This window comes from Schistocerca piceifrons, chromosome 2, assembly GCF_021461385.2.
Source record: "Schistocerca piceifrons isolate TAMUIC-IGC-003096 chromosome 2, iqSchPice1.1, whole genome shotgun sequence".
Classification (NCBI taxonomy): Eukaryota; Metazoa; Arthropoda; class Insecta; order Orthoptera; family Acrididae; genus Schistocerca; species Schistocerca piceifrons.
The window spans coordinates 1,034,634,812-1,034,652,409 of NC_060139.1; the positions used below are offsets into that span (position 1 = coordinate 1,034,634,812).

At 39.4% G+C, this 17,598-nt stretch overlaps 1 protein-coding gene and 1 long non-coding RNA gene across 3 annotated transcripts in view; one reads left to right on the top strand and one right to left on the bottom strand.

Annotated features, from left to right (window-relative positions):
• Positions 1-7,855, bottom strand: part of LOC124776610 (proteasome inhibitor PI31 subunit) — an 83,321-nt gene extending 75,466 nt beyond the window's left edge. Inside the window, exon 1 of the mRNA XM_047251683.1 lies at positions 7,617-7,855. Coding sequence (XP_047107639.1) covers positions 7,617-7,763 — 147 coding nt within the window. The 5' untranslated portion in view covers positions 7,764-7,855. The remainder of the gene's footprint in view (positions 1-7,616) is intronic.
• Positions 7,856-8,246: 391 nt separating this feature from the next.
• The window catches only part of LOC124777423, a 266,478-nt gene continuing 257,126 nt past the window's right edge, over positions 8,247-17,598 (top strand). The window contains exons 1-3 of one of the 2 annotated variants that reach the window (XR_007015726.1): positions 8,247-8,469; positions 8,999-9,068; positions 9,451-9,839. This is a non-coding gene — a long non-coding RNA (uncharacterized LOC124777423). Of the gene's footprint in view, positions 8,470-8,998; positions 9,069-9,450; positions 9,840-17,598 lie in introns of those variants that run through there. The other variant, XR_007015727.1, reaches the window with a different exon arrangement.

Genomic DNA, 17,598 nt, shown 5'->3' on the forward strand with positions numbered 1-17,598 from the left:
CTCTATGGCATAATCTGCACCTGTCATTGTTAAGTACTACACAGCTAGACTTAGAATATACCCAAGTCTCCCAGTAGCCCCTTTCCAGATCACTCATATGCAAAGGGGCCTGTAACCACAATTTTTTATTTCCTCTGTGCAGTATCAACCACTGCCGATCAATCGCACTTTGAAATATGCATGGCACTAGTCACTATCATGCTTCCCACAACTGTCGTCACAGTCCTGGGGTGCTGCTTCAATGTTGTCACACTGCCGGCAATAATCTGTGAGGGACCCCCCACTCCAAGGTCCAGTGGCAAGAGTATTTAAGTTATGAAAATGGCTTCTCTCACACTCACTTGTGACCTGTTCTTGTACTTGTTACACAACGTTCTCATGTACTTGTTGGTCAGGATGTATGGACTTTGTAATCATCATTCATAACATGAAGCCTGACTGGGTAAGTCAGAACTTGTGTATTTGTGGTAATAAGGAACGTGCACAGTCAACTGCTATCAGAAAGATATGTACTCATTTTTTCTTAATGTTACTATTACTTAGAATAAAAGGTAACTGTCTGTGTTCATGTTAACAGTACCTACACTCCATGTTCCTGTCACTTGACTGAGATCCCACATCTGCAAAAAACGAGATATAATATTCTGCAATCTGCAACTTCCTGCTCACATTACTAATCTGAACTGTAACTCCATTGGTTGCTCTGGGCCACAGCTCTGGCCTTTAGACAAGATGAAAGATCCAAAACTATAATTACCAACTCACTCCCTGCAGACTGGTGTAACTCCCTTCTTCTCTCCAAGCCTGAGTTCAATTTCTTTTGTCAGAGCAGGTTATAAAATCTGCTTAACATTTGGCCTTTCAGTCACTCAACCTAGGCTTACAAACTGACTGACTTTTGTTGCAGCAACAAAGCTTCTCATTCAGTCTGCTCCTTCTTTCACTAATTACGCTTCTCAAGTTGATGCTGCCTTCCGATAGGACACTCCACTGTTATTACTTCCATTGCAATGACCACAAAAGTTTCTACTGACACTAACGCTTAGAACAGTCCACTCACACTGAGGACATTCCAAAAAATTTACCTTTGGCTTAGGGAAATCCATTATTTGCTAATTTTGCAATATATGGGAGATGATTCTGTCTGAAATGGCCTCAAAAGCACCCTTCCTGAGCAAGGCCAGTCATGGTCTCATTGACGGAACACGCCATGGTACAATTATTCTAGTACACTAACTTTATGACTGCAAAATATCTTTCTAAATTAAAATCTGGATTAGACACTTGAGTTCTTACAAAAACTTGATCCTGCAACACCCAGAAACAATGTATTACATGTATTATATAATTTAAACTGCTCAAGTCACTTTTTACTAATATTTATAAGCATGATGTATTTCAGCGACATGCTGCCACAATCAGGTGCATTACAGTTACATGTACGTAACATCAATCTGTAGTATGATGAGTATTATTTTCCCGGTGTGCCAGTATGCTTACATATTGCAATTTAACCATTTTTGCTGGGAATCTGTCTGACACACAGAACACAGCAATAAACATATCACTGTTGTGTAAATCTTAGGTAGGCACCCTACATGAATGTAGCAGGAAGTGAACCACCTACCACAGATAACTTCCTAAATGGAAGTGGTCTGCTTGCATGCTAGCTGCACACCCTTCACAAAGCACAATCACTACAACAGAATAACTAGTGGCAACACATGAATACAATAACAATCATTTGTTGAAATGATACACATCACAAAAAATATACTTAACTCTTTGAGATAGCATGGCACTGATGAACAAAGTAGATGATTTCTAACTATCTGATTGAAGTTTGGAGAGTTCAAGAGCAGTCTTCCAATAAGCAAACCACTTTGACTATCACTTCTAGTAATGTTAGATGCTTGGCATTAACTGTCCAATGATTAGACTAGTCAGCATCTGTAAGGATTTGCAGAGTTCACTGCTGATGACTACTGGGTTACGACTGTCCAAGAACTGCTGGAACTGGGACTGTGTGATAACTGAAACTGGCTGAGTGTTGGCATGCAGTAACTTAAATCACGCACCCAGTCTTTGAATGTCTTCTGTGAACAGTCTAGCACATGTATCAAATAGTTCTGGGTTTCAGCATTCTCTACAGTGGAAGACATATCTATTGGCGGATGAATGGGCTATTTGACTGCCTTGTAGTGGAAGCACAAAACTGTTCCTCACACATGCGCCATCTAGGAGGCAGCTGACCAAGCGTAGCACCATGCTGAGACCTTCCTGTTGTGTGGCAGCCTCTGAATATAATGCCGAGTAACGTGTGGCAGACACACACCAGTCATCTTCCCTTAACATTTCACACTCAGATGTTTAAATCACTCCAGAGAGTTAAGAATCTCTGTGAAAATGATAAGGGAGGGGAATGTGTTCGTTGCTGTAATAGGTGAGTCAGACAATAAATTTCCAGCAAAAATAGCTAAATTATGATACATTACCTCACTGGCCTAACCAGCAAATAATACTCATCATACTGCAGATATATGTAATGTGCACATAACTGCACCTCATGGCTGCAACATGGTGCAAAAATATTCCATACTAATAAATATTAGTAAAAAGTGACCGAAGCAGTTAAAATTATTTCATAAATTTAAATTACAGTCACAGACCTCAAACAATTCTGTGAACACGGAGAATATTAAACAATACATTACAGTTTCACTGTATTATGAGAGCCATTCCGTCAATGACCTTTTCCATTGTTTTACTCATTCTGTTTAGAAGATAAGCATTACAAGGAGAGTGCTCCAGGGATGGGATTGATTTTTTGAAACCATCTACATGGTGATGTAGGTTATGAACCCAGGTAACTTAGAAATTTAAAAAACTACATTTAAACCAATTATTTGAACAAAACTAATAATCAAAGACAAGATCTGAAAACAAAAAATTTTAAAGCACTCGATGAGATTAGAATCCACAAGCTCCTGTGTGTCAAGAACGTGTGTTGACCACTACATCACAATGCCACTGTGTGAAGAATTACTACTTTTTTGCTCAAGAGCATCACGCAGAATTCCAAATTTATTTTCATCAATTACCTGCGAACAAGGCCCACACACGTCAATGGCTGCAGGGTTTGATATCTGGGGTAACATACATCACCATATAGATGGTTGCAGAAAGTCAATTCCATCTCTGGCCACCTCTCCTTGTTACACAAATGAAAAATGGGTTGATCGATTTGTTGCTCTACACATCAGCATCAGTGCTGACTGTAACAGGAAAATAATGACCAAAAATGTCCCTGTGTTGTCTGGATCATACAGATACCTTCTAAATGTTTTTTGTTGTTGTTTTAGGATTGTGGGATGCTAAACTTTCCTTCAGAGAGTTCAGTTTTCAATAACAAACCTCATTTCTACGGTACTCCTTGGATGAAATGATAACATTGCTGGGTACACATCACCACCCGTCTTCGACTGCACATCCATTTTGAACATCATGGTTGATACACATTTTATCAGATAAACCTTATGCTGATGACAATTATGACTGTTTAATTGTGTCATTAAAATAATGTCCTTAGTAATATAGGAACCAGGTTTTAAATTGTAAGACATTTCCAGGGGCAGATGTGGACTCTGACCACAATCTATTGGCTATGAACTGTAGATTAAAACTGAAGAAACTGCAAATAGGCAGGAAAAGGAGATGGGACCTGGATAAACTGTAAGAACCAGAGGTTGTACATAGTTTCAGGGAGAGCATAAGGGAACAATTGACAGGAATGGGGGAAAGAAGTACAGTAGTAGAAGAAGAATGGGTAGCTCTGAGGGATGAAGTAATGAAGGCAGCAAAGGATCAAGTAGGCAAAAAGACGAGGGCTAGTAGAGCTCCTTGGGTAACAGAAGAAATATTGAACTTAATTGATGAAAGGAGAAAATATAAAAATGCAGTAAATGAAGCAGCCAAAAAGAAATACAGATGTCTCAAAAATGAGATCGACAGGAAGTGCAAAATGACTAAGCAGGGATGGCTAGAGGACAAATGTAAGGATGTAGAGGCTTATATCACTAGGGGTAAGATAGATACTGCCTACAGGAAAATTAAAGAGACCTTTGGAGAAAAGAGAACCACTTGTATGAATATCAAGAGCTCAGATGGAAACCCAGTTCTAAACAAAGAAGGGAAAGCAGAAAGGTGGAAGGAGTATATAGAGGGCCTATACAAGGGCGATGTACTTGAGGACAATATTATGGAAATGGAAGAAGATGAAGATGAAATGGGAGATACGACACTGCGAGAAGAGTTTGACAGAGCACTGAAAGATCTGAGTCGAAACAAGGCCCCGGGAGTAGACAACATTCCATTAGAACTAATGATGGCCTTGGGAGAGCCAGTCCTGACAAAACTCTACCTTCTGGTGAGCAAGATGTATGAGACAGGCGAAATACCCTCAGACTTCAAGAAGAATATAATAATTCCAATCCCAAAGAAAGCAGGTGTTGACAGATATGAAAATTACCGAACTATCAGTTTAATAAGTCACAGCTACAAAATACCAGCGCGAATTTTTTACAGACGAATGCAAAAACTAGTAGAAGCCGACCTCGGGGAAGATCAGTTTGGATTCCGTAGAAAAAATTGGAACACGTGAGGCAATACTGACCTTACGACTTATATTAGACTTAGACTTAGAGAAAGCTTTTGACAATGTTGACTGGAATACTCTCTTTCAAATTCTAAAGGTGGCAGGGGTAAAATACAGGGAGCGAAAGGCTATTTACAATTTGTACAGAAACCAGATGGCAGTTATAAGAGTCGAGGGTCATGAAAGAGAAGCAGTGGTTGGGAAGGGAGTGAGACAGGGTTGTAGCCTCTCCCCGATGTTATTCAATCTGTATATTGAGCAAGCAGTAAAGGAAACAAAAGAAAAATTTGGAGTAGGTATTAAAATCGATGGAGAAGAAATAAAAACTTTGAGGTTCACCGATGACATTGTAATTCTATCAGAGACAGCAAAGGACTTGGAAGAGCAGTTGAACGGAATGGACAGTGTCTTGAAAGGAGGATATAAGATGAACATCAACAAAAGCAAAACGAGGATAATGGAATGTAGTCGAATTATGTCGGGCGATGCTGAGGGAATTAGATTAGGAAATGAGGCACTTAAAGTAATAAAGAAGTTTTGCTATTTGGGGAGCAAAATAACTGATGATGGTCGAAGTAGAGAAGATATAAAATGTAGACTGGCAATGACAGGGAAAGCATTTCTGAAGAAGATGGTTCAAATGGCTCTGAGCACTATGGGACTTAACATCTTAGGTCATCAGTCCCCTACAACTTAGAACTACTCAAACCTAACTAAACTAAGGACATCACACACAGCCATTCCCAAGGCAGGATTCAAACCTGCGACCGCAGCAGTCCCGCGGTTCCGGACTGCAGCGCCTAGAACCGCATGGCCACCGCGGCCGGCTCTGAAGAAGAGAAATTTGTCAACATCGAGTATAGATATAAGTGTCAGGAAGTCATTTCTGAAAGTATTTGTATGGAGTGTAGCCATGTATGGAAGTGAAACATGGACGATAAATAGTTTGGACAAGAAGAGAATAGAAGCTTTCGAAATGCGGTGCTACAGAAGAATGCTGAAGATTAGATGGGTAGATCACATAACTAATGATGAAGTATTGAATATAATTGGGGAGAAGAGGAGTATGTGGCACAGCTTGACAAAAAGAAGGGACCGGTTAGTAGGACATGTTCTGAGGCATCAAGGGATCACAAATTTAGCATTGGAGGGCAGCGTGGAGGGTAAAAATCATAGAGGGAGACCAAGAGATGAATACACTAAGCAGATTCAGAAGGATGTGGGTTGCAGTAGGTACTGGGAGATGAAGAAGCTTGCACAGGATAGGGTAGCATGGAGAGCTGCATCAAACCAGTCTCAGGACTGAAGACCACAACAACAACATAGTAATATTAATTTATCACAATCAAATGAACAAGTCAGGCTGTTCCTGTTTAGAAGCTAGCAGTGTTTGGGGTGTTCCCAGACCATATTATGGTTGCTGTGCAGGGTAAGCAAACTTGCATTGCCAATTCCCTGTACTTGGCTGCACACACATCAGATGACGAGCTATGATGCAGAAACCTTAGTGCCTAATCCTTGATGGGGGGTGAGGGGCAGGGGATGAGGGCAGAAAGAGGAGGGGTTGGAGGGGGCAGGGGAGGGGGAGGAGGAGAAAAAGATATGAAAAATTCCAAACACAACATGGTGAAAACTAAATTCCTTATTACGTTTCTGGCTCTCTCCCATTCATTCATTGGCACACTATAACCCAAGCAATCACATTTAAAAGTGAAGCAGTTGTCTAGATGTAGTAAAACCACTAAAATAGAAATGAAGAAACTGAACAATCATTAAACTCTCTCTCCTGTGTCAAAAATAAAAAAGGGTGAATAAGGCACTTCAGAAAAAGTATCAAGTTTTAAAACTTAAAAAACTCTTCATCAACAACTAAAGCAAAATGCTACAACCTCCAAGTGATACTTTACAACTGTCTGTATTACAAAACTTGAAGCATGCCATAAAAACTACACTCTGCTAAGCCATCTCATGAATGGGAACGCATACATCATGAAATGTTCTGTTCAAAGATAGATCACAACTATTAGGCCTACATCCCTCCCAAGTGGCTGTAAGAAAGTGTTATTGTCAGATAGTACATTTCACAAAATTGCAGCTTAATATTCCACATGCCCATTATTCCCATGATTGAATGATGCTACATCTTCAAACCAATGCAATGATGAAGGGCCAACAGTTTGTGGTATACACAGATTGATAATTTTTCTGAAGTGCTTTATTCACCCTTTTTTATTAGCTGCCATGTTAGCTAACTGATTTTCCAGAAGTCCTCTGTGCACTGATTCCAAACAGAAGAACACTTTGCAAATAGAAATTTAATACACAAGTAGCATTTACATCTTAAGACAAACCACTAACTCAGTTTGTCAACGATAGAAAAAGAAATCTCTATACTGGAGTGCACAGGGGTCTGGAAATGGCATTAATGATATGCCGAAACTGGTCGTGTGAATAAAAGTAACAACTTCTGGAAACATACGGCTATCTGTTAATTTTTCTTTAGTAAATATCTGACCGGCCACTGTGCCGTATCAACAGTGTGTTACAAAACTGGCTAAACTTCATAATCAATACCATTTCTGCAATCTGTTCATAAAGTACCGGCACTCCTTGGTCTATGGAGTCGTAGCTTACAATTGCAATCTCACACGCTTAAAAACGTATGAATTTTGCTAATGTAGCATTAAAAGCAATCACATAACAGTCTTTATAAGCATAGTACACTGACTCACGCCTGCAAAATGAATTTATTATATGAAAGACCACTACAATCTCTCCGTACTCATGTTGAGGATTTTTGGGAATATGGGAGTGTGGCAAATTTGCAACGGCAACTGCATGAAATTGTGACATGACACAACGAGTTATCTATACGCTGTGATGAAGCAAAAACATTCGGTGGTTTATTTGTTAAATGCATCGGTTTTCGGTATTTAGTTCATAAAACAACGTAAAAGCTTACATCATTTCCAACTCCAAGACATTTGAAGCCACAGTTAATCAGCTTCCAGTGTACTAAAGCAACTAAAATATCTTCTTTTCTTGTTATTGTATTTTCTACAAGACGATACAACAAGTCCCATCCAAACAATTCCTTTGCACCTGACATGTCGTCGGCTAAGTTTATTTTTCCACCTGATACAATATACTTGCTCTACAAAAGCAAAACAAAACTCCCAAACATTTTCAGAAACTGCAGAATCATACACTTTGCGTCAAAGATGATCATATTGTCAATGATAAAATATCATTCTATATTAAGTAATATTTTAAGAAAAATAGCGCAAACTGTTATGAATCATTTTAATATGATGTAATAATCTTAAATTTATTGATTAGAAGCGTTAAAATTAAAATTGTTTATGAAATTGTGTTTGAATTTAAAAAGTTTTTCCGGCAAAAGAAACAATTCACAATTGTACTAAAACTATTTTTTATATACTACATGTGAATTAATTACATTTAAGACGAAACAGTGTGCTAATGATTGTGTCTTAACGATAGCTCGAATCTACGGTCGACTTAGCTGTGTTGAAAAAAAGAAAACACTTTTCGCTCTCTGACAAGTGAGTTCACAGAGGTTCAGTTTCAAGATGGCGCATTGTGAGCAGTAGTGAGGTGTCCGTGTGCCGTTCAATTGTAAATTACATTCCGTAAATGAGATGGGGTGAAAATGTGAAGTTCCGGGAAACGCAGTGAAAGTCGTTTGGTGTATATATTTTTGTTTAATTTATTCCAGTACTCATTATTGTGAAGCATCATGGCAACTGATAAAATTAAAGTTGCGGTGAGGGTTCGCCCTTTCAACAGGCGAGGTATGTATCTTACAGAATATAAACTCACGCACATTGATATGTTCTATTTTTTATAGTATAGAACACCATAGGTTTGCACAGATGGTATGTTTATCCTCGGTGTGCCGTAATGTCAGATGTCATCAAAGTTAGAATGGTGAAAACATTTCCTTGTGTAGATGTCATTTAAGCGCAATATTTTTTTTTAGGTCTTTTTTTCCTAGTGGTACAATGGAATTAAAATTTGCAAAGTGGCAGGTTGTCTTTAATAACGTCTTATACAGAAGAGCGTTCGCGTTAGCTTGGAAATAGTTTCGGACGTTTTTTATGTGCAAAACATTGTATGAGCTGCTTCGCGTAATTATTGTCTTGTCATATACTTGTAAGCGTAAAGCAGAATGGAAAAGAATTACGACCTATTTAGACATCAAAGTCAGATAAATATGGTTTTCTCTAGTAGTCAGTTTGTTGTCAGTAAATGAACAAGCTATAAAGCTCTACGGTATGCATCTGTGCTTACGCTTAATGCAGTATGTGCTTCGATTTACAGAACTGGAGTTGGGAACCCAGTGCGTCGTTCGGATGGAGGGTCAGCAGACCATACTTCATCACACTGAAAGGTAAGAAATGGAAATACAGTTCCAGATACTATCCTCATTCTGTAGATATTACTTTTAAAAATGATATGAATTGTAAACATTTTTTATTGACTCATCTATGGTGATAAATGAGAACTTTCAATGCAAAAACACCATCATCCGCCGTGACTGCTTTACATTTTCTTTTAGATACAATCTCCACTCAATTAACGTAGCGTATGTTGTTGCATATTATTTACTTTTGTCGGGTATTACGTTATAGCATATGTCATTGTCTCGCCAAAAAAAATACTTTTCCTATAATTTCTCATAATTTGCTTTACTGTTTCCATTGACTGACACCCGTGCCGTATCCTAATACAGTAACGTTTTTATTTTTTTTATCGGTTTACTGCTACCGAAGGCAAGGACATAGCTCTACGCGCGGTGGAATTGTGGAAGATGGTGCCGTCCTGTCAACAACTGTGTGTTTGGATAATGATATAGCCTAGACAGTCATGAAGGAAGCACACTTAGTGACGTGTTATAAGGAACCGCCCAGTATTCGCTTTGGAGCCACACAAGATAAATCCTGGTATCTTGAGGCAGAAATCGAATCAGTGACTATTATTTACACGCTCTGAACAGATAATATTTAAATTTGTGTTTCTAAATGTATACGAGAAGTTTGACTCTTCAAGATGTGTACAATTTCACTGAACTTCATACTTATGTAATGTATACTTTTCCTCTCGTTTTCGTGTCGCCGAAATCATGTGCCTCGCGATAGCATGAATAATAATGAAAGAGAAATAATAAAGATCATCACCGTCGAAATGCTGTACCACCCTTGTACTCCTGTATCTCCGCAATGGGGAAAGTAAGGTCTGCATCTTTTCTGTTTTTCTCTTCGCCTGTATATTTCACCTAGTTTTGACGTGGTAGCTAACTGGCATTGCATTTGATTCGATTAATATAGAAATGTTCGCCAGAACACTACTAAGTTTATTCCGCCCAGCTCCGAGGCGTGTTTACTTCTTCAATGAAGCAACCATCTAATGAAATATTTGATCGAATGATACTTTAACGTGCACCTGTTTTTTAGTGTTTTCCATTACTGTCCAGAACCATGGAACTGAAGGAGAGGGAAGGTAATGTTGTTTAAGTTTCCGTTAAAGGACAGTGCGACCTTCGCCAGGATGCAAGGGGGACGCATCTGCCAATGTCAGGTCGTGCTTCACGTAAGATCAACTCAGTCATGGTTCATTAAACAAGTTTGATAAAGCTGATGTCTTACAGTACCGTTGTCTAGCTGAGCGAGTGTCCATGTGCCAAAGGAACATCTCGCCACATCATAAAACAGTTTAGAAATTATCACAAATGGTAAACAGCTGCATTTCCCTGGTACCTTTTCGTGTGTAACTGAACTGTGAACATCTTTTTGTCAGTGATAAATCTCAGATCGGATGTTCCATTGTTTAAGATATAATTGCAGTATTTCAGTGCTGTTATTAGTATAAAGTTGCTTTCCCTATATATGAAATCGGCATTGACTCAACGAAGACTGCTGCTCTGCATTGAGAAGTAAAAAACCAATGCACCGAGTGTCAAAATTTCGCTCGATGCTTAGCTCGTCCCGGCATTCTTTTACGTGAAGAGCAGTCAGAGAACTGACTGGACTGGTTTACTGTTAGTTTCAGTAGGGTCGCAGGTTTTTAATGTAGTCTCGTACCATAATTTGCCAAATATTTCGGCCCATCCCTTAGGTGCGATCACTTAGGACTGTTTTATCAAACACCTGAAAATTTTTAACACTTCGTTATTTCAATCAGTCGCTTTATTCCCATCACTTTAGGCTAATCGATTACACCTAATGGATCATTCACAGCGAACAAGAATGTGCAGATGGTGGTTCCATCACAAATTGGTGGGCCATCCCTCGAATCTTGGTCCGGGCGCCCTGTTTAAGGCGAACTTTGGTTTAAGTCCTGTCTAGTTCACTTCTCGTGTCTGTCAGATCTAAGGCAAGCACAAAGCTTTAAATTCCGCCCACAAACAGTGCTCGCTAGCCCACTCATACCCCAGAGATTTGATGTGGTAACTAAAAATGCGTAATATGGAGATACGAACCAATAGATCGTCATTGGACAGACTAGTGACTGTTGGAGGTGCCACAATTTATACTCATTATAATCAGATCCGTAAGGTGCACTGTGGAGATCGCTTACATTGTACTGTGCGTTCAATATTCCCCGTTATATATGTGGACGGATCGTTTGAACTGACTGTTGGTCAAATCTTCTCTTTTAGTGCCCCTGCAGGAGCTGTCTGCATTATATCTTCCATCGAAACGGATTCTGGGATATAAATAAGTGCCTTGGTTGGAGGCGCAATGGTTTAGGTTTTTTAACATTTCCGTGACATTCTTTTGCTGTGAGGAAAAGGAAATTAACCATCATTCATATTTTTGTGTTTAGCTCCTATGAACAAGTTTTATTTGTATCAGGTATCGATTCAGTAAACAGGCATTCGAAAAGTAACTAGGCATTAGATATGCCGTCCATTATGCAGGCTCTGGGCAATTTGGTAATATCGCACAAATGAATCGAGATCACTGATTTTATACATTACTGAATCCACTTCGTGTCTCAGGTTTATATAAGAATATTGAAATTGTAATGATTTAATCAAAGCTTTGTTATTGTAGGATATGTGACTCACACTTACACATTTTGTGTGATCTCAGTTCCAACGCCGCACCGCTCATCCTAGCTTTTCCCTGGTTTCCTAAAATCACCCAGGCGGATACCAGGCTAGCTTTGTTAGGAAGACGCTACCGATTGCTTTCTGTAACATATCCCGGAGATACTGATCTTCCAAAGAGTCCCAAATGGAACTTCGGGGAAGAGGGGAGAGGTTAGCGCCGTGTTGGCTTTGCAAGAAGGAGGTGTATATCCTTCCGCAAAATTTGATTATCAAGAAGCCTCTAAGGCCAAGTTAATGGCTGTGGAAGAGCAAGGTAAGAACTTGACCTGAGAGATAAGCCATTGGTGTCATTGGCTTTATTATGTAGTGTAGTTGGCTTTACTATGTAGTGTAGTAACGCAGATAGTGTCTACTGCACTCATTTAATCATACAGCACCAGTTCTGTCCAAATGGATGTTTTCGGAATACCGCGTCATCAAAGACCTGGTCAGTTTATCGCCAGCGGAAATTCGTCTGAGGTTTCCGGAGACCTATAAGGAGTCTGCTCCATCATGATCAACAGTTAGAAGCTGAATGCAGGTTTGACGCTGATCCACGTTTTGGGACATCCCTCCACTGCAACCTTAGAGGAAAATATCAACACATTGTATAAGATAGTATTGAACGTTTGGCCGTAGGCACATCAGAAGAAAGGGAGCATCATATTTAATGTGAAGAACTAGCTGATATCTTGCGCGCGCATATGCTAATTCATCCCAGTAATTTTGTTTACCTGTTTTTGAAAGTACAACAGCAGCTTAGAAACGTCAGTTTAACGTTAAACTCAGTCGTAGTTGTTTTTAGTTTAGCTGCTAAGGTCACGAATAAGAGTTTCTGGCTGAATAAAATTGTGTGCTTGGCTAAAGCATATCACCACGACATCCGATTAAACCGTACTACCCTTCTCCCAATCCCCCCGGGCGCTGTGTATAAATATGGGTTTCCTGAAAACAGAGAATAGGTAAATATTTATAAAAACAACTGAACAAGTCCGAAGAGTTCTGTTCGACTAAAATTAGACGTCTATTACCCGGACTCGTTACTAGTAAGTCTAGCCTCCAAAAAAGCTGTGCATTCGACACAAATATAGTCGTTTCCGATTACAATTATTTATAGACGGCCCGTCCCTTCCTTGTTGCCATACTCACCACAAAGGATGCTACGGTGCTTTACTCCACGGAATTTTTTACCAGTACCTGTATTTGAACAAATTTTGGCTAAATTTCCCCAGCTGTTCCAGAGCTAGCCTGGAAAACACACACACACACACACACACACACACACACTTTTTCTAAAAGCGTTGCGATATACATATGCCCAATTTTCCGGATACCGACCGAAGATCTGATGCGAAAAGTTTTTCAGAATCTGATTTTGTACGTTGATTTGTTACTGAAGATGTGTGAGTGAAACACTTCATTCCACAAACCAAGCAGAAATGAAAGCAGTGGGCGGGAGCCAGTGGACCTACGCGAAACATGTAAAATGGGTATCATCAGCCGGCGATCTTACGGTAACTGTTTCCTGATATACAAAGATGCCTTGCTCTTGTGGGTTTGATTTGCAAAGTGCAAATTAATAACTGTGGGATACTACAGAGCTATTATAGACGAAATGGATTAATTCCATAGGTGTAACAGACCTGAGTTCTAATATCTTAAAAATCAGTCCAAATTCGGACAATTCATGCAGTCAAAAAGTTAGGCGGGGGCAGAACTGACGTATTTGAAGTACGAATTTTTGTTGTCTGCCTTATTTATTAGTTTATGTACGCACCTAACTTCGGCTTACTAGTTCATCTAACATCAGAGGCGGTTTGCTTTATCCATATAGGGCCATTCTAAAAGTAAAGAACTTTTATTTCACCAGACATTTTTATTAAGTATAAGGGAAGAAAGCTTGTTTTACGACAATTTTGATATCTTAGGTATTTTTCTACGTAGTCACCATTCAGATTTAAACAATGTTCTTAGCGTTCCACTAACTTTCGTATGCCTTGTGCACACTCAGTTGCTTCGAAGTCGTTGAACCAGTCTTTAACGTCCTCTTTCAGTTCGTTGTCATTTGCGACCAAAAAATCGTTCAATTTTGCAACAAGATGATGATGATGATCAGTCGGCTCAAAGTACTGCATTCGAAGGGGATGTTCAAAAACGTCTCACTTAGTCAGTCACATCTGAAGGTCGTTCTGAGCGTTCATTGTTATGAATATTAGTTTGTGTTCCATTAAACATGATGCACAATTTTAGAGTTCAAATATTTATCACATTTCCATAAACTCGGTTCTATGTCTGCAAATTTTGATAGCATGCCCCATTTTTTCACACATTTTAAAAGTGCTCAGATAAGTGCTAAATGACAGCTTCACGTCTTCGTTAACGCCGTACTGGCGGCAACGGCTAATAAAATCTGTGCGAGGGGATGGGGGCTAGAGTTAAGCCGTTCGTCAGATCAAAATGTTCTTTTCTTTCAGAATAATGCTCGTAGTACATATAACATATGCTACGGGACAAGCACGGATTTTACCGAGAAAGATCAATCATCAGCTGTTCCGAATTCAAGATAACACGATTAGAGTGTTCAGGCATCTTGGCACGTTTGGCTCCAAATAACGACATCTGTTATGATAGCCCACAATCGATGAATCGCACGCTATAGAGGCTATTCAGTGTGGTTACTTCTCTAGGAGAGACAGTGTCCAGACAATCTGGTGTACAGAGCATGCCAAGTTGTCGGCACTCACTGCTCGCCGTGATTTTCTGCCAGGCGGTCGATAGTGTTTACACGATTGTCATGTTCCAGTGTTTCCTTTTAACATTACGTTAGATAACTAGACTTGATTTATGGTACTGGCACAACTCTATGGGGATTTCTGGCGGAGGCTGTTGCCAGTGAGTTCTCATTTACAATTGTCATTTGGTATAGCTTTTATCCTAATTTTTGTGATCAGCTGCAGGTAATCTGATGTTCTTTCGAACACAAGTATATCAGTACAGCTGTTGCGGTTTCTTAGTAACACTAACAAGAATCAGATGTGGAGATTAAAATAAGCAAGAAAAAACACTGTGCAGCGTCATGTGCGCGTGATTGTGCAATTTTTTAAAGCACTGGAAATTATAGATTATGGGCGTAAAATTGTGTGAATTTTCGATCATTTGAAGAGTACATTCGAAACAATATCTAAGTAAAGCACTTTATACATATTGGAAATTGACACAAGGGTTTTATTAAACGTTCTATTCCACCACAATCTGGTGTGCGTTATTACGAACTGTGCTTATGGACGAGAGAGAAAATTTGCCTTATATTCCTAACAAAGTTCGCTTAACATCGTTGGTATGCCCTCCCAGCAAACGATAGGCCGAAACAGTTGGATAACCATAATACTGCCAAAACCTCACAGCTATTCGTTTGAATTAAAGTTAGTGATGATTTGGTTCAGGTAGCGCTGTTTTTGCGGTTGTCTTTGTTTCTTTCACTAATCGTGAATAGAGGCACAATGCGTATTTGTAATATGTTCGTCTACCATGTTTCAAGATATTTAAGTAAAGTATCCAGCCTTGCTTTAACCTTTAATCCATCCAGTTACGACAGTGTTCTCATTCTCTCTTGACAAATGTTGTAGGGCTCCCACCTTGCAGCACTAATAACAGATTAGGTTTTTCCAATCCATGTATTTCGGCGTTTTAATGTGTGACACCGAACTGTAGGTGTGGTGCAAAATTGTCTTCCACCTAGAGATCTGAAATTTAGATTATGGCGCATTTTACTCTTTAACATAAGCTGTTATAACTTATAATGAGCCTCAAGATAATCTGCGCAAGTCAGCGTCTGCAATGACGGGCAGGTGTCACTTTTGCTCTCTGGTTAATCGACCGATGGTAGCGGTTTCCTTACTCTTCCCACTTAGTGAAATCAAGAATAAGAGCACCCTGGTCAGTTCCAATGAGTGCACGGTCTAATTCTCTTTTTCCTTGTTATGTAAATAGAGCTAATAAATCAGCTACAAAGGGTAATTTCAGTTGGCGATTTATCTGGTAATAAATATACAACCAGTCGCTTTTTCCAGTTTATTGGTGCGATTTATTCCACCAAAAACACGTTTTCGAGCCATTGCAGGCTCATCGCCAGATGGAGGTGTTCAAGAACATTATGGTGTGGACCAAGTGGAGCTAGATCATAGAAAGTCAGTGTAAAACCAACTGCAGCTAAATACTGTGTATATCTGTGTACATAGCTTGATAATGTACGTTATAGGAGTAGATTTGATATAGATACCATAAGGCAGTGCACTCATCAGCACTTGGTCCGCAGAATGTTCTTGTAACACCTCCATCTGATGAGCCTGCACTGATTCGAAAACGTGTTTTTGATTGAATAAATCGCATCAAAAAAACTAGAAAAAGCGACTGGTTGCATATTACCAGATAAATCGTCAATTTAATTCGCAGTCGCAGCTCGTCATCCACAACGGATATACAGTAATTTCAGTGTCTCGAGTAATGTTTGAAACTCTGCAAGGGCTATCCCAAGAATAAACATTTGCTTTCAGTAATCATTAAAATATGTGTGGTAAAACGCCTGGGAGATCTATATTTGTTGAGTAAGTTCTTTTGAAGAGTATGTGAACATGTGATTCGCTAAGTGATTATTTTACTGGATTTCATATGAAGAAAGTGGAACGTGACCAAGTGTTTCGTACTTATTAACCTCTCACGTGGTGTGTGGTTGCAGTTCAATAATTGGAAGAATGAAAACAATTAAAAATACATTAAACTGTTCGACAGTGCACTACCGAAGAGGAACTATAAATATTAGCACTTGTAAACAATGAAGCTGACAGGCAGAATAGAATTTTGTTGTATAATGATAATATAATAATAATAATAATAAACTGAGATAGCAGAAATGGAATTGCCAGAGAAATGAAGCGAACAGGACCAACATAAACATGAGAAAATCTGCTTCACGAACCACCCACGGGATGAAGCGTGCGTTTCGTAAGAGTCATTTGATACAAATTGAGCAAGATTAAAAAAAAAAATTCAAATGCAAAATGAATACAAACCCTCGAGCCTACAGTTCAAAGATACCAAGGGGGAAACTAGCCCACAGTGACGAAGATAATTTCCGATTCTAACAAGGAGACATTTTGAATGTTTCCACAGCTGTGAGGATCCAGAAACTGCATTCGTTTATGAAAACAATCCAGACATCTACGCAGCGTCGTCTCCATCTACGAAGGAAGAAGCCAGGAATATCAACCACGGAAGGACTACAAAGTACGGGTTGAAGATAAAGTAGTCGCCGAAATGTGGAAGCATGCAGTGGGTAATGCAGTTGATAAACATGCTGCAACTACTCAAGAGACTTGGGAAAGCGAAGAAAGTGCAAGTGGATGAACCCCCGCTGTAATTCATACACTACGTAAGAAAAGGGAGAAAAGAAGTGACAGACTACCGTGGAGTCTGTCTCCTCCCAACAACTTCAAAGATCCTCCCAAAAGCTCAGTAGAATGGGTCGGACCAACAACTCGAATCCATAAACGTGGGAATACCAAGACTATTTCAGGAAGGGACGATTATGTGCTGAGCAGATTTTGAATCTGAAGTCGATCCCTTTACACGTGAAACTAAGGAACGGGAAATCGATCGAACCAACCTATCTGAAATCCTTGAAGAGTTTGGCATAGGTAACAAAAAAAAAGGCGATTATCAAGCAAACTCTAATAAACACCACCTCTAAAGTGAAGTTCAGAGGGGAGATGTCTTATCCCTTTGTATTTGGGATAAGTAGTACAAGGAGTTGGATTGTCGCCTTTGCTCT